This window comes from Hyperoodon ampullatus, assembly GCF_949752795.1.
Source record: "Hyperoodon ampullatus genome assembly, chromosome: 9".
In the NCBI taxonomy this organism is placed as follows: domain Eukaryota; kingdom Metazoa; phylum Chordata; class Mammalia; order Artiodactyla; family Ziphiidae; genus Hyperoodon; species Hyperoodon ampullatus.
Window position 1 is genome coordinate 97,149,529 of NC_136922.1, and position 21,592 is coordinate 97,171,120.

Sequence of the window (21,592 nt, forward strand, 5' to 3'; positions counted from 1 at the left end):
GCTGATCATGACCTACTAAATTTGTTATTTTGACTCTTCTCTCCCACTACACTTTGTCATATTCATCTCTGCATGCCCATCACCTAAAGCTTCTCTGTAATGACAAGTACTTAACCAATATTTGTAGAATGGATTACCTGAAGGGATTGGGGCGATGATGGGTGGAGAGATGGATAGATAGAAGAAAGGATAAATGCTGAGACTGTTCACATCAACTTTATGGGGAAACACCCTAGCATGGTTGGCCATGGAAGGGAAAACGTGTGCTTAGAGTGGGCCTTGTGTCTACCCACTCTGGGACACTCCACTTGGGAGGGCTCACTGGGGCCCTGCACTTACCAGTAGGCAGTGGAATCACTAAAAGCTCAGGTTCTAGAACCAGAAGGCCTGTGTTCAAATTCTGGCTCCATCAAAAGATGTATTCACAATAAAGTTAATGACGTGAAGACTCGGGGCCCCTCACTTACAGCCTCTTCCAAGGTCCTGTATCTGTATTTCATATTTGTAAGCTTGTATTCTACTTCTGAAAGAGATTCCCAATACTATAAAACAAAACTTTCAGATTCCACAAAACCTGGGTCCAAAACTGGCTCTACCAGTTACTGGCTATGGGACCTGGGCTCAATATATTTATCTGCTATGTGCCTCCACATCTCCACTTGTAAAATGGGATACAACTGGAAACCTACTTTATGGGGTTGTTACGAAGATTAAGTGAGTTAGTATATGTGAAATACTTAGCACGATGTCATGCACACAGTACTTGCTGAATGCGCTGTTGGCGTCTATAACTCCCTTCTTTGGTCATCTCTTAACTTCCTCTTCCTTCTTTCAGCACTGTCAGGTCCAGGATCACCTTTCTCTTTGCAAATTTAGCCTGTGGCAAACTTGTCCCTAATCCTTAATCCCTTCCCCTTGCACTTGAGCACATTCTCACCATGAGCCTCCTGAGTGGTTTACAATCTGATTTTATCAGCCTCTATTTGGTTTCTTAAACTACTATACTTGTTCATTACTTAAAAGACGTGACAATTTTGGTTTCATTTTTTCCCTTTAGGAGCCATCTGCTAGCTTGGTTTTCTGAACAATAACATGGAGAAGAAGATGGCATTACCCTCAAACTTTTTTTTTTAACATCTTTATTGGAGTATAATTGCTTTACAATGGTGTGTTAGTTTCTGCTTTATAACAAAGTGAATCAGTGATACGTATACATATATCCCCATATCTCCTCCCTCTTGCATCTCCCTCCCACCCTCCCTATCCCAACCCTCTAGGTGGTCATAAAGTACCGAGCTGATCTCCCTGTGCTATGTGGCTGCTTCCCACTAGCTATCTGTTTTACATTTGATAGTGTATATATGTCCATGCCACTCTCTCACTTCATCCCAGTTTACCCTTCCCCCTCCCCATGTCCTCAAGTCCATTCTCTATGTCTGTATCTTTATTCCTGCCCTGCCATTAGGTTCTTCAGAACCTTTTCTTCTTTTTTTAAGCTTTCATATATATGTGTTAGCATATGGTATTTGTTTTTCTCTTTCTGACTAATTTCACTCTGTATGACAGTCTCTAGGTCCACCCACCTCACTACAAATGACTCAATTTCGTTTCTTTTTATGGCTGAGTAATATTCTATTGTATATATGTGCCACATCTTCTTCATCCATTCATCTGTCGATGGACACTTAGGTTACTTTCATGCCCTGGCTATTGTAAATAGAGCTGCAATGAACATTGTGGTACATGACTCTTTTTGAATTATGGTTTTCTCAGGGTATATGCCCAGTAGTGGGATTGCTGGGTCATATGGTAGTTCTATTTTTAGTATCCTCAAACTTTTGTCATAACATTTTGAAAACATTCGTACATACCATCTACAGAACTGTGGCCGCTAATTAGATTCTATCTTGCCCCTGAAATATTGATCTTTTCAGATATATGTAGCCCCATGAATATTGACAGCTCTGTGTCAACTGTGGAACCGACTTGGGACACATAGATTTTTGCCTGATGTATTTGCCTAGTTCCTGATTTTAAGTTAAATCCAGTGAAAATGTAAAAGAAAACACGGTGTTGCAAGGTTTGCCTGATAATCTTCATCTCCATCCAGATCTTTTCTTTTAAAGGAAGTTTTTTGTATATAAATTTAATTTATTTATTTATTTATTTATTTTTGGCTGAGTTGGGTCTTTGTTGCTGCTCGCGGGCTTTCTCTAGTTGTAGCGAGTGAGGGCTACTCTTCGTTGCGGTGTGCGGGCTTCTCATTGTGGAGGCTTATCTTGTTGCAGAGCACAGGCTTTAGGAGTGCAGGCTTCAGTAGTTGTGGCTCGCGGCTCTAGAGTACAGGCTCAGTAGTTGTGGCACACGGGCTTGGTTGCTCTGCAGCATGTGGGATCTTTCCGGACCAGGGCTCGAACCCATGTCCCCTGCATTGGCAGGTGGATTCTTAACCACCGTGCCACCAGGGAAGCCCTCCATCCAGATCTTCTATGCAGTTTGAGTAGCAGTTGAGGAAACTATGCTGTGATGATTAATTGGCTTAATGGCTCTCAAACCACATCACTTTCCAGAACAGATATCCATTGCTGTTTACATCAGAATTATTTAACCAATGTCTGAAAACGTTCAAATCAGGCTAACATACCCAGGAGTCCTATAATCAAACATATGTGATGGAATGAAAGACAAATGATGGTCATTCATACTGGTCCTTAAGCATTCCTCACCATGTTCCATTATTCTATGACCATCATATTCCATGATGTCCTTGACCAATATGTGACCATCACTTTAAAAAAATAATTTTTAGGGCTTCCCTGGTGGCACAGTGGTTGAGAATCTGCCTGCCAATGCAGGGGACACGGGTTCGAGCCCTGGTCTGGGAAGATCCCACTTGCCGTGGAGCAACTAGGCCCGTGAGCCACAACTACCGAGCCTGCACGTCTGGAGCCTGTGCTCCGCAACAAGAGAGGCTGCGATAGTGAGAGGCCCGCGCAACGTGATGAAGAGTGGCCCCCACTTGCCGCAACTAGAGAAAGCCCTCGCACAGAAACGAAGACCCAACACAGCCAAAAAAAAAAAAAAAAGATAGCCTCTCCCCCATCATTCTCTATCCCCGTACACTGTTTCATTTAAAAAATAATAATAATAATATTTTTTAAACTAAAATAGAGGTAAATATCATTATGTAGTGCCTTTCAAAATTACGCTCAATAGGCAATAATCTTACAGCCCAGGACTTTACCGCATAATAAAGTAACACTGAAACATCCTGAAGCCCAGAGAAATGGCACTGAGAATTCAGCCCAAGGTGCCTAAGTGGTATATCTTCTCCACTCTTCATCAGCCCTTCCCAGGTGAAATGTCTGCTACATCATGTGTCTAGAAACCGATTTCAATGCAAGGTTTCAAATATACCAATTAACCAATATGAATTCCAACCCTTTCAACATGTATTATCACTTTGCAAACACCAGCTGTATTAGAGTTCTCAAAAGAGAAACAAAACCAACAGGGTGTGTATATATAAAAAGAGAGATTTTTTTAAGGAACTGAATCAGGTAATTGTAGAGACTGGCCAGTTCGAAATCTACAGGGCAGGCCAGCACACTGAAGACCCAGGGAAGAGTTGGTGTTGCAGATCAAGTCTGATGGCATTCTGGAGGCAGAATTTCCTCTTCCTTGGGGACCTTAGTCCTTTCTCTAAAGGCTTTCACCTGATTGGATGAGACCCACCCACATTATGGAGGGTTATCAGCTTTACTCAATGTCTATTGATTTAAAAATAGCTCACAGTGACATCTAGACTTATACTTAACCCAAAACTAGGTACCATGGTCTAGCCAAGTTGACATACAAAATAAACCATCAAACTAGCCGTGACCTGCACAATACATAAGATTTGTCATGTGCACTGAAGGTTCTGAATATTGCAGTTCCCTGCTGCCCTATGGGAGAACATAGATTCAATAGATTCTCTCAACCCACTGTCAGCTGCACCTTTTGGAGCACTGCCTTGAGAATATGCTAGAGGTATGTCCTCAAGGATGCGGCTAGTCCTTCAAAGGGAGTTAAACCGCAGCAAGGAGCTCTTCCTGGATTTTCCCACATGGACACTTCCTAGATTATTTTGCCTTACTTCACTGATCTCAGCTAGCATGTCCCTCTGATGAAAATTATTCAAGTAAATAAGAGAAGAAGCAGGTGTAAAGAAAATTACAACACGGGAGAATGTTTATGAAGGAGGGCCATTGTGACCAGGGTGAGGGGGAATGAAAGCATTGTTCTTGAGTACATGGAAAGGAAACAAAGAAGAAAGCATGTGATCACAATAATAGCTGAAGTTATAAGTGAGGAATGACATGAATAATTTCAGGTGCAAAGGAATGAGAAGGGAAATGCAGGGGTAGAATAAGCAGGCAGAACAATGAATAAAGATACATTCAGGGGCTTCCCTGGTGGCACAGTGGTTAAGATTCCACCTGCCGATGAAGAGGACACGGGTTTGAGCCCTGGTCTGGGAAGATCCCACATGCCGCGGAGTAGCTAAGCCCATGCACCACAACTACTGAGCCTGAGTTCTAGAGGCCACAAGCCACAACTACTGAAGCCCACCTGCCTAGAGCCCGTGCTCCGCAACAAGAGAAGCCACCGCAATGAGAAGCCTGCGCACCACAAGAAAGAGTAGCCCCCGCTCGCCGGAACTAGAGAAAGCCTGCGTGCAGCAACGAAGACCCAACGCAGCCAAAAGTAAATAAATAAATAAATAAACAAATTTATTTATTTAAAAATAAAGATACATTCAGAAACAGAGGCGTACACCTAGAATTTAATTCTGAATTCTGGCTATACAAGTACACATAGGTAATTCCCAGAACCCTGATTTTCACATTCATGCAGAGAGAATCTTCCTGGGCCGCCATCTGTCATGCAAAGGGTAGGAACAAATTCCCCAATGCCATACATCATAGGTTAAGAAATAGATTTAATCGAGTAAAGAAAACTATCACAATGTCAGTGCCAGCAAGACCCAGCCTCCCTCCCATCCCAGGGAGAGAATCCACTCATGCCAGGGCCAGAGCAATCTCTGGACACTGGGCTCAGTTCTAATGGAGAGAATCCTTCCCACTGTAGGTCTTCCTACGCACCTTGTGCTGTAACACATGAGTAAGAAGTGGCCACGTCAGTAGTGAAATAAGCAGATTCTTCGGTGCTAAGATGTCTGATTAAGGGATGCCAGCTATTTACAGAAATTGTCTAGAGTTAAAATATTGTCTGCAATGGGAACTGTGGGGTAGCTGGGGATTTGGGGCATCTATAGGACTTATCAATACCTCTGAAGTTAAGAAGGACTCAACAGTCACAAACATCTTCCAGTCACCCAGTGCTATGAGTGCTATGGCCTCACTTTTCCATCATCCAGAGCAGCCCACCTCTAGTTCTCCCCCCACACAATGGGTGGTGGCCCTTGGGGAGGCCCTAGCGCCCCAAAAAATTATTTGAACATGCTCTCTTGAACTTACTATAAGGGGATCAAGCAAATGTGTCCTAGACTGTGATCTGAAATTTGCTACCATAGCTGGGTTCTCTGGCTCCAGAGACTAGGGGAGCAGTGACTGAAGCTAAGGCTACATATAGCAGGACAGACAGGCATGGAATAACGAGGGGAAAGAAATCATTCTGTTAACTAGGGAAGGGTGGGTATATGTTTTGAGGTCCTGGCCATTCCGAGAAACTCTGATAGTGAGAAAATGAGGAAGGATGATCTAATCCCCCTCCCAGACTCAAACGCTCTAGCTGAATATTGACTTTTTCCATAGAAAAACAAACTTCAGCTCAACAAGGAAAGATCATGAGTGGGAAGGATAATTGCGTGATTGACAACATGAATGTGCTTGGCAGCTCTCCACGTCCTTGATCTGCATATAGAGTGTGCTGAGCACCTGGGATCCTACTTCTCTAGGACGTCACATTCCATCTCTTCCAGCATGTACTCTCTCCACCTCCGGCTCAGGGCCAGCCCTGCTACCCTGCTCCTGATTCTCCGCCTGCAGCTGTGGACCAACAAATCTCAGGAAGATACATGAGCAAAGCCTTTCTCCTCCTCACAAAAATGTTGGGGGGAGAGCTCCTCTCCTAGCCTGGAAATCTGCATACCCCTTCTTGAAAACTCTTTCAACTTCCCAGAACTCACTCTGGTCCCCGAAGCTCTCATGAACCCCATGCCAAATCCCATTTCTCTCCTCTTAGGAAGTCATCAATTTCCCTCACATTGCTGCCGGGCACTTCTAGGTTGCCCATGGAAACAAGGCTCCCAGTGTACATATAGGCTGTAAGTAACAATTAGTCTTGCTCTAAAGCTCTGAACCACATCCTGTCCATAGTCAACACCTTTGTTAGACTTCTGCTCGATAAACTTCATCTTCTCACACCTTCCCTCCTAGAAGAGAAGCCTTAGCAGGTCTGCAAGTTCCAACAATACTTTGGAAAGCTTTGGCAAGACGCAGGGAAGGATTAGAGGCCGTGGTCACGGATCCTTGGCCCTATGGTCTGAGGCCGCGCTGACCCAGCAGCTTAGACATTTTTCCTATTCTGAAGCCCAAAGAGGAAGCAAGGACCAGTCACCCCCCAAACACTGAGACCTGGGAGCACAGGTTTAGAAGCCAGCTCACTGAGGGTCCATGTTTGACAGAAGCAGGAAAACTGGGGCAAACAGAATGAAGTAGGAAATGGAACCAGGGTCTGGGCAGGAGCAAGACCACTCAGCAAATCTTGGGAGTTTTCTCTACAGGAACAGGGATTGGGACACTGGGTTTCTGGATGGTGATTCTGGTGGCACCCTCTGTAGTGTGACCAGATGTCCTGTCCTGGAAGAAACCATTTAGAATTTTGACAAGCTGGTATAATGGAGGCAGCAAGAAACCCTTGGTGTGGCCAAGTTCAGATATAGGTATCACTCTGCTTAGCCCTGAGAGGCAGCAAGGTGTTGAAATAAGCTGTGCTCATTAGGGTGACCAACCATCCCAGTTTGCCCAGGAGTTTCTTGGTTTTAGCACCAAAAGCCCCTCAGCCCAGTAAGCTCCTCACTTTGGGGCAAACAAGATGATCAGTCACTCTAGCTAAACTGTTCATCCTACCAATTCTAAATTCATTTACATACAGGATGCATTTGGAAGATACTTAAGTCTTCACACCCCTTTGCTGAACACTGAGCACTAAAGCAACTGGCACAAGAAATGGAATCTCTCTGAAATCTGGGGTGCTTTACCACAGGAAAACGGGGCTATGAAGCACTGTAGTAAAGAAACTGAATTCCCTCCTGTCCTACCCAGAGGAGTTTAGCCAGGAGTTTCTGGGAAACAGAAAGTAAGTCTCCCGGTCCTGAATCCAGTCTTCACTGAAGAGGAATACTTGACTATTCTCTTCGCCTCCATTTCCTTCTTGTATCAGATTGTGATGTGTGGCCTGAATGCAGGGTGGTACCTAAAGTTCCCAAACATAGCCATGTGTCCAAATCCCCTACAGAGCTAAATAAATACAAATTCCTAGCCCCCACTAGGAACCAAAGAAGGAGGCTCTTCAAGAATGAAGAATCTACAAACTTCTCCAGTGCATTGAGATGTTTATGGTTTAAGGGGGTTCTGTTGGTTCTGTTGATATAAAATTTCTTTTTATAAATTTATTTATTTATTTATTTATTTATTTTTGGCTGTGATGGGTCTTCATTGCTGTGCACAGGCTTTCTCTAGTTGCTGCGAGCAAGGGCTACTCTTCATTGCGGTGGCTTCTCTTGTTGCAGAGCACGGGCTCTAGGTGCTCAGGCTTCAGTAGTTGTGGCACACAGGCTCAGCAGTTGTGGCTCGCGGGATCTAGAGCGCAGGCTCAGTAGTTGTGGCACATGGGCTTAGTTGCTCCATGGCATGTGGGATCTTTCCGGACCAGGACTTGAACCCGTGTCCCCTGTATTAGCAGGCAGATTCTTAACCACCGCGCCACGAGGGAAGCCCCCCAAGAAAACATCTTAACAATGCACGTTAAAGTGGAAACCGACAGATAAAGAGAATTATAAAAAAGCTGACTAGGACTTCCCTGGTGGCACAGTGGTTAAGAATCCGCCTGCCAATGCAGGGGACACGGGTTCAAGCCCTGGTCCGGGAAGATCCCACATGCCATGAAGCAACTAAGCCCATGTGCCACAACTACTGAGCCTGCACTCTAGAGCCTGAGAGCCACAACTACTGAGCCCGTGTGCCAACTACTGAGCCTGGGCTCTACAGCTTGTGCTCCACAACAAGAGAAGCCACTGCAATGAGAAGTCCGTGCACAGCAAGGAAAAGTAGCCCCCGCTCGCCACAACTAGAGAAAGCCCACGTGCAGCAGTGAAGACCCAATGCAGCCAAAAATTAAATAAATGAATAAAAAATTTTTTTAAAAAGCTGACTATAGTCGAGTATGACCCTGAATGTGTTAAGGGGTGATGTCTGGGGGAAACCCCTGGTGCCCCCTTCTTGTGTTGGCCTGAAACATGCTTATTTTGCTTAATGGTTACCCCAGGGATGCCTTAGCCAGATCTACTCTCTTTAAGCCTTTCCATCTTCTTCTCCTCAGGTTAAAGCCACAGCCCTAACCTCCAACAACATCAGTTTTCCTTACGGTAATTTTGATGACACCAGCCATCTGTGTAGTACCAAAAACTTCTTCTGGGACATACAAGCATCTGGTAAGTGAAGAAACTCCCTGCCTGAGCATTAATGTCAGATAAGGGGGAATGAGAGGAGAGGTCAAAGTGAAAAGGAGAAACCAAGACATGGCAGAAAGCAAAAGGAATAAGGTACTGGAGTAAGAATAAAACACAAGACACAGGGGAAGTGTGGGCAAGGGGTTCAGTGTGAAAGAAGGGAGATGAGCTCGTAACAGCTGTGCCTTGTGAAGGAGATTGAGAAATAGTAAAAGGGACTGAGCGTCAGAAACAGTAAAAGGCAGGATAGGGCTTCCCTGGTGGTGCAGTGGACAAGAATCTGCCTGCCAATGCAGGGGACACAGGTTTGATCCCTGGTCCGGGAAGATCCCACATGCCGTGGAGCAACTAAGCCCATGCGCCACAACTACTGAGCCTGTGCTCTAGAGCCCGCGAGCCACAACTACTGAGCCCGTGTGCTACAACTACTGACACCCGCGCACCTAGAGCCCGTGCTCTGCAACAAGAGAAGCCACCGCAATGAGAAGCCCGCGCACCACAATGAAGAGTAGCCCCCGCTTGCCGCAACTAGAGAGAGCCCGCGCACAGCAACGAAGACCCAACACAGCCAAAAATAAATAAATATTTTTTAAAAAGTAAGCATTTGTTCACACACACACACACACACCCCAGAAAAAGGCAGGATAGGAGGGTTTGTGGGTGGAGCCCAAGTGAGAAGACCAGAAGTGGAGTCCAGTTGCCTGACACAGCTTTGCTTCTTCTCTCCAGAAAATGCGATCATAACAGGGGAGGTTCAAGTTGTGTCAGAGGAGAATATATGCCCTTCTGACATGGAATTGTCCCCCTCCACTGGTTATGAAGTTTGTGTCACATGCATTGTCATCGTAACACCCTGATCTGGAAAGTCTGCTATCCCTGCGTTTGTAGGCATCTGTGTGGACAGTAAAATAAACTTCCTACTGGCTTCGCACTGTTCTACCTGTGTTCTTTCCCCGAAACTTAGTCCTGTATCTTCTTAGACACCCCAGGGTTCTAAAGCACTGGTATTTCAAGAAACCTTCTCAGATATAACACATGAGCATTCACTCCCTAGCAAATGAGGAGAAAGAGAAGACAGGAATTATTCTCACCATTTAACATAGGAGGGGAAATGTCCAGAGAGAGAGAACTGTCCCCAGGGCTAAAATTACGGGTAAAACTGAGGAACGGTTCTAAGTTTCCCTCCTGTTTCAGTCCAATTATATCCTGCTACCCCTCTCAGTTATCTGAAAGTTCAACTAATCTGAAGTCCTAAAATTATGACATCTTACTCCTCTTCAACTGGTGGCAGGGAAAAGACTCACAGAAGTGCAGGTTTGCTAGGCTCCTAACCATGATGGCCCTTCCCTGTGTCCATGCCCTTTCCTCACAATAAGACAAAACAAGGTGATACCAATTGTTGGCGGGCAATGAGGGGTTATGAGGACCATTCAGCGCTGCTAGTGGGAGTGCATAAATAGGTGCAGCCATCTGGAGAACCACCTGACATTACTTTAATTATGTACATACCTTCTGACCCAGCACTTCCACAACCAGAAGTGATGGTAAGAGAGACCATTTTGATCCCTGGGCCAATCTATTCTAGCTATCAAAGACAAAGTACCACTGAATAGCCGATGTTTCCAAATACATGCCACATCTTGAAGGACATCACCATGCCCCTAAAGAATATGACTGCCAAGTCATTTCCTTAGCTGCTCATTTATGAGATTTTTTTCCTGGCACGCCATAGGGCCAGTAGTTTCCTGATAATGCAATTAATTTGAGAAATCAGTACATACCTTGATCATGTGTCCCTTGCGGCAACTTTCATTTAAAAAGATGATTCCATTGATCTAAGGAGATGTTAGATGGGTCTAGAAATCAGATACTCTGTGAGCTCTCAGACAGTGATGCTGGCTAAGACACTGCAGGCAGGAAAGAGATCCATATCTAGAATATGTATCATTCTCAGTAAAGACAAGGTACTGCCCGCTCAAGAGTCAAAAGGATCCAGTGTAATCATTATTCTATCAAATGGTCTCCTTGAGAGATGGTACTCAATTAATGGTCTCAGTATTTAGTCTGTTTTTGAAAGGTCGGCAGCTGCAATATTTAAATCACTCATGGTAGGAAGTGTATTTTTTTAAATTTTAGCATATACTTTATTTTTTAATAAAGTATAGTTGATTTACAGTATCATGTAGGTTTTGGGTGTACAGCACAGAGATTCAGTTATATCTATTCTTTTTCAGATTCTTTTCCTTTACAGGTTATTACATAATATTGAGGATAGTTCCCTGTGTGATTTTAGCATATACTTTAACATCGCAGGGCATGAGTCAATGTCAATGGCAGTGATAGGAAGTGCATATCTAGTAAAAATCCCCACCTCATTAGCCAGCACACAAGCACTGGAGTAGCAGAGGACAGGAGCTGGCTGACATCCATAGAACCCGTCATCCTACCCTCTAATTGTTCAACGTCTGCTCTGTGTCAGATCTTTTCTTACAAGCACTAACATGAGACACCAAGAACCAAGCATTCTGTGTTCACATCCACTGGTTCTTTTGATGGCTCTCCTCCATACCTCCTGGGTCAAATATTCTAACCTTGTTCCTACCAGGCCCTGGACCAACCAGCCAAGAGATTTACCACTGCTCAAGAGTCCATGGTATATCTTTACTACAAGTCACTTTTCCTTCCATACAAAATTGACGACCGGGTATACTGCTTGTAGCTTTGCCCACTGAGAATATTCTCCCCCAGCTGTTTTTCTACAGCACCCCTGAGTGAAGTTCAGGTGTGCCAACCATCTACCTTTAGCTCACGAAAACAAACCGAGCCAACTAATCTGTGAAGCACACCTGGGTTTATTTCCTCCGAAACCTAGATATAGGAACTCCCCCACCCGTGAGGCTGTAAGTCCAATCTGAAGGGGTGTGTTAGTGCAGCCAAAGTAGTTGACATAGGGTATCAACCACGTTTTTCTGTACCATAAGCCCTCTGGACCCAGTTGGGTCCAATTTCAATTGTGCTGTTTCCATTGTATGAAGGATTGCTGCTGTACCCACTCAAGTATATAATTTGTGGGCCTCCCAATGCCTGAGTCATAATAGGGAACTCTGGTTTCTTGGTGTTTCCTGATCAGGTATTGGGTCTCTATAAGTGCCCAAGTGCACCTTTTAAAAAAATTAGTTTTCTGCTGCAGAGGGTATAGGTTTGATCCAGAATGCTACTGGTCTGCTCTGCAACTCTCCTCCTGAGGCTTAGCAGAGACTACACTCAGAGTCCTTAATCTACCATGGATCTCTCTAGCACCATAGGTTCTACCAAGCAGTATGGCCAAAATAAAGGATTTATATTAGCTCAGGCGGCCATAACAAAATACCATAAACTGAGTGGGTGAAATGACAGAAATTTATTTTCTCACAGTTCTGGAGGCTAGAAGTCTGAGATCAGGGTGCCAGCATGACCAGGTTCTAGTGAGGGCTCTCTTCCTGCACTGCAGCCACCTTCCCGCTAGCACTTTTTTTTTTTTTTAACTGTTTTACTGAAGGGTATGTCTTCTGGGCTTTATCAAGCAACCACGTCTCCTGATTCTCTGGCCTTATATAACATATCCATTCTGACATGTCCACCTCCCGGAGTCTTTTTTTTTTTCTTTTTTGGCTGCTTTGGGTCTTCACTGCTGCACGTGGGACATGCGGCATGTGGGCTCTTCATTGTGGCACACAGGCTTCTCTCTAGTTGTGGTGCACGGGCTCCAGTAGGTTCGATCCCTGGTCGGGGAACTTGGATCCCACATGCCACGGGGCAACCAAGCCCACATTCTCTAGAGCCCGCATGTCACAACTAGAGAACCCGTGTGCCGCAGCTACTGAGCCTGCATGCTCTGGAGCCCTCTCCAGGGACCACTCCCCCAGCACCTCAAGTGATCACCAACCTGAAAGTTCTCCAGACCCTATCTTTGTGGGTTTTTATGGTGGCATCATTACACGGGCACAATTGATTAAATCACTGGCCATTGGCTATTGATTCAACTTCCAACTCCCCTCCCCTCTCCAGAGGTCATGGCAGGTGGGACTGAAAGGGCAAGAACCACGGAGGAAGACCAAATATATTATATATGAGAAATGCATTTTCATCTAAATGACCAAATATATTTTTCTTCTAAATCACAGTATTACAATCTGTATCTCTGTGCTGGTAGGGTTTTTCCAGAAATACAGAAGACCACTCCACCCACACACACGGCAGCCTGGAAGGGCTGGGTGGGAATGCGAAGTCTAACAACCCGAGGAGCAACCTCCAACCGGTGACCGATGGAAACTGATACAGATCATCTGTGCTCTTAAGCCTCTCTGGGGGATCATAATCACGAGCCGCATGTTTTACACTGCCCGCCCTCAGGATTAAGCGTCTGTCTTCCACTGTGGTAACTGGCTTCATAATGACCCTTTATTACATTCCTCTGACTATACTAATAACCGCACTCCCTTGCCTATGTTCCCTACATTTTCCAGAAAGCTAAAAAATACTTCCATTCAAATCTTCATCTCAAAGTCCGCCCCTGGGGGAACACAAACTAAGGTAAACATTTCACTGTGTTAAAGAACAGTGATTAATGCGGACAGATGACTAGAACACCAACAACTCCTAGGAAGGAAGGGAAGAGAAAGAAAACTGTTGCATCACATCAGATAGTTCTGCCATAAAATGGTTCCAAAACATTTTGACGTGACTCTTTTGGTGTAGCCACTTGAGCTAAGGTCACATTTCTATGGGACCTAACAACAAAACAAAAATAAAACACTAAAATTTTAGTCATTTATTAGGGTCAGAAATGGGGTGAAGAAAAACTATGTAAAACCTGGAGCCAAATAGTTACCCAAAATGTACACATTAAAAGGGCCACAAATCAGAGAAATGAAATATCTGCAATACCCAGCAATATCAGAACCACGCAAGAATTCTAGTTCTGGACTGGGAAACCAGAGGTCCAGGAAATGGGTGACGTAAATGCTATAAAACTGCTAGACAGGGAGAGGTGACTACTGAGGAGGGAGAGACTCCCAGGATCAAGATGAAACTCCAAACCCAAACTGTGAAACACATATAGGAACTAATCACCAGGGAGTTCCCTGGTGGTCTAGTGGTTAGGACTCAGCCCTTTCACTGCGGAGGCCCAGGTTCAGCCCCTGGTGGGGGAACTGAGATCCTGCAAGCTGCATGGTGCAGCCAAAATAAAAACAAAAAACAAAACAAAACAAAAACTAATCATCGGGCATACAGTTTCAGTTAAGCAAGATGAATAAACTCTACAGACTTTCTGTTCAAATTATATCTATAGTCAACAATACTACAATGTACACTTAAACATTTGTTAAGAGGGTACATCTCAAGCATTCTTGCCACAATAAAATTAATTTTTTTTAAAAAAATCAAGGGCTTCCCTGGTGGCGCAGTGGTTGAGCGTCTGCTTGCCGATGCGGGAAACACGGGTTCGTGCCCCGGTCCGGGAAGATCCCACGTGCCGCGGAGCGGCTGGGCCCGTGAGCCATGGCCGCTGGGCCTGCACGTCTGGAGACTGTGCTCCGCAACGGGAGAGGCCACAGCAGTGAGAGGCCCGCGTACCACAAAAAAAAAAAAAAAAAAATCAAATGCCAACCTATTATTAAACTAATAGAACTATCTTGAAAGAGGCAGTTTTCTAAAGAGGCAGAAATGAAACAATAAGAGCTAAACAGGAAAAATAACCAATTAGAAACCTTGCAAATACATATATGTACTCACCGAAGTTTTCAAAGAGCAAATAAAAGGAACTGTGAAGTTGACTCAATAAATTAAATATTTGTAAATTAAAAGACAGTGTTGAAGAATTCATCTAGTGCTAGAGAAGAGCTCTGTAAGTGTATGAATGTATGCTTTTTGCTCCAGCACCCTGTCCAATTTAGCATTTGTCCCATATTTTAATTTTTTGATTATTTGATGGGCTTAGTACTTCCACTTTGTATTCCGACTTCTGCCAAGGTCTTCTGGGCCTAAGTCATAGTAAAATGTGAGATGTTCCACTGAAAACCCAGCTGGCTATTCCCTACAGTTTCCAGAAATAGCAGGACTAATACCTCTTTTTAAAGGACAATATCCAGGGAACTTACTTCGAAAACAAAGTGTACTCATAAATGAGTGGCTTGGGGCCACTGGCTCCTTCCAGCCCCGAGTGGCAGCAGGAAAGAAAACAATGCTGCTGCTCTGGGCATCTCCACCCACCAGCAGAGCATGGCTCATGCTGCGGCATGAGATTTGCAAGCAGGCTTCAGGCCACCAGTTGGTGAGAACAGTAGGGGGGCAATGAGAAATTATAGCTTAGGTGCAAAGTGTATAGGAAACAGAAGCTGAGCCGTTCTGCCATGGAGCAAGTAGAGAGGCGTCTGAATGTTCCTGCTATGGTACTTCGTCATTTTTCTGTCCAGTATAAATCTACGAGTACTTACTTGTTTTATCATTTGACTTTTTTTGCAATAAACCTTTTGGCATAATGAGCTCAAGGAAACAAGGTGTATGGTAATAAAAAATTAACTACTGAATTTTTATTTCTCAAGAAAGTTGATAATGAACATGTTTGTTGTCATTTACCATCTATTGCGGGGGCTATAATAGTATCACTGGTCACATGAAAACCATAGACCTAAATCTGCTGCAGGAGCATCAGCATCTACTACAAAAGTTAGTTGTTACTTTGAAAGGACTATACCTAAAGATGACATGAGTGTACACGTTGGAGAAGGTACATTTCATTCATAGCACTCAGGAGACCATGACCTTTCATTTTGGTCATATACCTTTAGCTAGATTAAACTAAGAAAAAAGGAGAGAAGACCAAATAACTAAAATCAGAAATGAAAGAGGAGGCTACAACGGTTACCAAGAAATTAAAAAGACCGTAAGAGACTACCGTGAACAATTATATGCCAACAAATTGGATAACCTAGAAAAAATGGATAAATTTCTAGAACCATACAATCTACCAAGACTGAAACATGAAGAAATAGAAAATCTGAACAGACCAGTAACAAATAAAGAGACTGAATCAGTAATCAAAAACCTCCCAACAGGGCTTCCCTGGTGGCGCAGTGGTTGAGAGTCCGCCTGCCAATGCAGGGGACATGGGCTCGTGCCCCGGTCTGGGAAGATCCCACATGCCGCGGAGCGGCTGGGCACGTGAGCCATGGCCACTGAGCCTGCGCGTCTGGAGCCTGTGCTCCGCAACGGGAGAGGCCACAACAGTGAGAGGCCTGCGTACTGCAAAAAAAAACAAAAAAACAAAAAAACCTCCCAACAAAGAAAAGGCCAGAACCAAATGGCTTCACTGGTGATTTCTACCACACTTTTAAAGAAGAATCTTTTTAAAACTCTTCCAAAAAATTAAGAGGAGGGAACACTTCCAAACTCATTTTATGAGGCTAGCCATTACTCTAAAGTTAGGCAAAGACACCACCCGAAAAGAAAACTATAGGGCAGTATCTCTGATGAACAAAGATACAAAAATCCTCAACAAAATACAAGCAAACCAAATTCAACAACACAGTAAAAGGATTATACACCATGCTCAAATGGATTTATTCCTGGGATGCAAGGATGGTTCAACATATGCAAACCAATAAATGAAATACACCACATTAACAGAGTGAAAGATAAAAACACACAGTCATCTCAATAGATGCAGAAAAAGCATTTGACAAAATTCAACACTCATTCATGATAAAAACATTCAAAGAACTAGGTATAGAAAAAAGTATTGTAACATACTGAAGGTCACATATGACAAAGCTCACAGCTAACATCACACTCAATGGTAAAAAACTGAAAGTTTTTCCTCTAAGATCGGGAATAATATAATACAAGAATGCTCACTCCTGCCACTTCTATTCAACATAGTACTGGAAGTCCTAGCCAGAGCAATCAGGCAAGAAATAAAAGGCATCCAAATGGGAAAGGAAGAAGTAAAATTCCTTTAGTAAGGTTTACATTTTCAACTGCAAGTTTTATGTGCAGGTACCAAAAAGGAACTGAAAGCTCTTAATGTGTTGGGTCCATTAGTAGAAGGAAAAATTCCCAGTAACGTGATCTCAGTTTTATACCAGTTTTATCAGTCTTTCAAATAGAAAATTTGGTTATTTCAAATAATAGTTAGATTGTGTTCATCTGATCCATGAAATAAAATGAAAGCTTTTGGAAGTTCTTTCTGTTGAAGGTGAAATAGCTGACATTCTGGTGTGTGTTATTCAAACTCATTTAAAAAGGTAAAACATTGAAGAGAAAAACTATGTGTTTGGTAGCCAATAAGACGAACACAAATTTTAGTGGAGCCCATTGTCACATTAAAACTAATATCCTCAATAAATTAAGAAATCTGTGAAGTGGAAAGATAATTGTAATTTTGTACAAAGATAATTCAAATAGCTTTCAAACAAGCTAAGATACTTCACCAATCAAAATAGAAGCTGTAGTTGATAAGCTTTGCAAACATTTTTACATAAGCAGAGTTTATATAACTTACAAAACTTCAAAGACTAAAAATTTGGACTTCCCTGGTGGTGCAGTGGTTAAGAATCAGCCTGCCAAGGCAGGGGACATGGGTTCGAGCCCTGGTCCAGGAAGACCCCACATGCCATGGAGCAACTAAGCCCATGTGCCACAACTACTGAGCCTGCACTCTAGAGCCTGTAAGCCACAACTACTGAGCCTGTGTGCCACAACTACTGAAGCCTGCACGCCTAGGGCCCGCACTCCACAACAAGAGAAGCCACCGCAATGCTGAAGCCCGCGCACTGCAAGGAAGAGTAGTCCCTGCTTATGGCAACTAGAGAAAGCCTGTGTGCAGCAACAAAGACCCAACACAGCCAAAAATAAATAAATAAATTTATTTTTTTAAAAAAAGACTAAAAATTTATATGATGAATCTCAGATATCAAAAAATACTTCAGCATGGCAATATACAATTTCTCCTTTTTTTTTTTTTTTTTTTTTTGCAGTACGCGGGCCTCCCACTGCTGCAGCCTCTCCCGTTGCGGAGCACAGGCTCCGGACACGCAGGCTCAGTGGCCATGGCTCACGGGCCCAGCCGCTCCGCGGCATGTGGGATCTTCCCGGACCGGGGTACGAACCTGTGTCCCCTGCATCAGCAGGCAGACTCTCAACCACTGTGCCACCAGGGAAGCCCAATTTCTCCTTTTGCTCCTTCTCATCAGTCATACTTTAGATATGTTTGAATCTTTGATGAACTACTTAATAAATGAACCTAAGTTGCCTACAATTATGTTGAATGTTTTGATATGCAGTTCCTGTAAATTTTGATTACTTTTGTGGAAAATATACATTGTATAATCAAAAGATTAAACAAATGGAGCAAAAAATGTTTCAGCCTATAAAGGTTTTAGTAAATTACAATGATTGAAACACAACTTAAAATAGGAAAACACTGACATTTAACCCTACAAAACTAAGGGAAAAAAACTAAAAAATAAACCACGTGTACTCAATGGTATAGAAGATTTAATTTCAAAATTTAAAAATTATTCTTTACAATATCTCAACTTCTAAAAAGAATATTTAATAGAGCTAATATTTTTGATTGGGTAAATGTATATTCACCCAATGAAATAAAATAAATACCCTCAGTGAAATAAAATTAAGAAATGGAATCATGCAGAATTTACATTTTGTGGAATATTCAAAGAATTATGGACAGAAAAAAAAGTATTTGAGTTTTGTTTTATAAAATATTTTGAAGAAAACCTTTCTGAATGGAAGATAAAATATTTACATAATTCAGTACCAAAAAAGTTGGAATTGAGAATATCCTCCCTTTAACAGAATTTGCTAATGCTCAGCATGTACTAATTATCTCAGCATCTATAAAGACTATTTTCTTAATATTCAGAGGAAAACCAATTGAAGGTGTCAACAATTTCAAATGTATTAGCCATAAAATGCAACTTCAAATAATATTGCAGGCAATTTTATGCAGATAAGAGAGATAAAAAGATATTGAAATATATATTATTCAGAAAAATACCAGTGACATAGTATTAGAAATATATATGACTAATAAGCTCATTAAAGTACATGAATATACAACAGGAAAATTGTTTATGTTATTTTTAATGTTCAGTGAATCAATACAAGGAAGTAGTTTTTATTTTGCTTTAGAGATCAAGGATAGGTAGTTTTTAGAAAGACTTTTTTAAAACAATTTTTGGGACTTCCCTGGTGGCACAGTGGTTAAGAATCCGTCTGCCAAGGCAGGGGACACGGGTTCAAGGCCTGGTCCAGGAAGATCCCACATGCTGCAGAGCAACTAAGCCCGTGTGCCACAACTACTGAGCCTGCGCTCTAGAGCCCGCAAGCCACAACTACTGAGCCCAAGTGCCACAACTACTGAAGCCCGTGCACCTAGAGCCTGTGCTCCACAACAAGAGGAGCCACCGCAATGAGAAGCCCGTGCACCGCAATGAAGAGTAGGCCCTGCTCGCCGGAACTAGAGAAAGCCCACACGCAGCAACAAAGACCCAATGCAGCCAAAAATATAAACAAAATTAATTAATTAATTTTTTTAAAAGTCTGAGAGACAGTTTTAAAGATATCATTGCTGAAAGTTTCCCAGTTTTTAAAAATATATAAAATATCATATCTAGAGCCCCTTCTGAATGTCAAGCAGGACAAATTTTTTAAATAATTACAGTCCAAACTAGACACATAGTAGAAAAAAATGCAGTAAACCAAAGAAAAAGATCATCGTAAAACTTACCAAAGACACAATAAAAAAGGATAACCACTAATGAATGACAGTGTATTTCTCATCAACAATAACACCAGAAACAAGAGACTGACAAATCCAAATATTTAAAGTGCTAAGGGAAAATAGGTGTCTCTTTTACCTAATCAAATTCTCATTAAAATAAGAGCAAAATAAAAATATATTCACACATACAAAAACCAAGAGAACCCTACTCATGCAGGAACAGTCATCTGAAGATTAATAGATAGCTGCTGAAAATCTTTACCAAAACATATAAAGACCAAATCAGAGAGGCATGAACTTACAGGAAATAGACAGTATGGAAGATGGAAACTTGAAGAGACAATAGTAACTTCATGCATATAGCAAGAGATGGACATTATTATAAAGGAGCGTTCAGAGGGGAGAAAACAACACAAGGAATTTTAAAATATTATAGTGAAAATGAAAACAGTCAATGGAATGGTTGGAAGACAAAGTCAAGGATATCTCCAGAAATTAGAACACAATGCTAGAGAGATGAAAAAAATTTTAAGGCCATTGAACATTGAACATTAGGAATTCAGAAGAGGGAGAAGAGAGAAAACAAAGTAAAAGAATCATTAAATAAATGATCAATAGACTGCCCAAATTGGAAGATGTAATTTTCCAGATTAAAATCCCAATCCAGTGGGTAAAACAGTCATGCAGCAAAGAATATCATGAAATGAAAATTCAGGACACTATGGACAAAGAGAAGGTATTTCATAATTCCAGAGAAAGAAATGTAAATTAAACGCAAAGGAACAAGACTGGGGTTAGACTCCTCAACAGTAACCGTGGAAGCTGGAAGAAATTCCAAGGGAAAATGTATCCCAACTTAGAGTCCTATTCACAGCCATATCATTAATCAGGAAGTTAGAATAAAGACTTTTTTTTTTTTTTTTTTTTTGTGGTACGCGGGCCTCTCACTGTTGGGGCCTCTCCCGTTGCGGAGCACAGGCTCCGGACATGCAGGCTCAGCGGCCATGGCTCACGGGCCCAGCCGCTCCGCGGCATGTGGGATCTTCCCAGACCGGGGCATGAACCCGCGTCCCCTGCATCGGCAGGCGGACTCTCAACCACTGCGCCACCAGGGAAGCCCAGAATAAAGATATTTTTAACATGCAAATTTGAAAAAAGAAAAAAAAAAGGATCTCCCATGCAACCTGGTGACCTAATACAAAGAGACAGCCAGTTATTTCTCCAGCAAAAATGAATTTATAGTATTCAGGATTACCAAAGAATTATAATTCAACGTCTACAACCATGGTGAGCCACGTGTAAGTCCCCCACAAAAATGGAGAGGATAACTCTTTTATAGAGGGCAGAAAGGAAGTTAGGAGGGCTATAGTAAACAGAGAGTCCTTGGCTTTTCATTGGCTGAGTTGTGACTGCCTCTCATTGACTAAGCTCTTGCCAGGAAACAAGAGGAAGTCTTTCTTCTTCCTGTTGGGCTCTGCTATCATCATGGGGTATGCGAGCTCCCCCTTCTGGCCTCCTGACTCTATTTTAATTGAGGTTTCTCTTCATTAATTTTTACAACCCTTTCTCAGGAAGCTATTGGAGTATGTGCTCTGCCAAAATAAGGGAGTAAACAAGAAAGAAGAAAACATGGGAACCAGGAAAGAGAATTCACCGTAAGACAGAGGCAAAGAGAATCAACAAGCTAATGGGTAGGGGAGAGTCTAAAACGGCAGGTGTGAGCAAGCCTAGAGAGAACCAGTCCAGATTGGAGCAGGTAGAAAGGATCAAGGAGATGTGTCTACAAAATATAAAACACCTGATGTAACTGAGCATATTGAAAAACATGTGGAAGTTTAGGGTCAAATCTGGAATGAGATGGTGACAAATACATAAAAAACTAAGAAACGAAGTCCCTTTTTGTTGTTCTAAGGAGAATAAAAATATGCATGTGAAACAAAAAGTAATCACAGGGTATCACATGGCTCAACTACAAATTGTATTTGCATTGTCATAATAATGTAAAAATTGAATATCATTTTAACCAATGTTATAAATGTATGGGCAGCATGAAGGTTAGGAAGTATCTG

At 42.5% G+C, this 21,592-nt stretch overlaps 1 protein-coding gene across 1 annotated transcript in view; it reads left to right on the top strand.

The window, feature by feature from the left end:
* LOC307058423 (taste receptor type 2 member 39-like) overlaps positions 1 to 21,592 on the top strand; it is a gene marked incomplete at both ends in the record, with an annotated part of 53,392 nt that overhangs the window by 21,342 nt on the left and 10,458 nt on the right. The window contains 1 exon segment of the mRNA XM_079711868.1: positions 8,608 to 8,719. Within this exon segment, the coding sequence (XP_079567994.1) occupies positions 8,608 to 8,719 (112 nt within the window).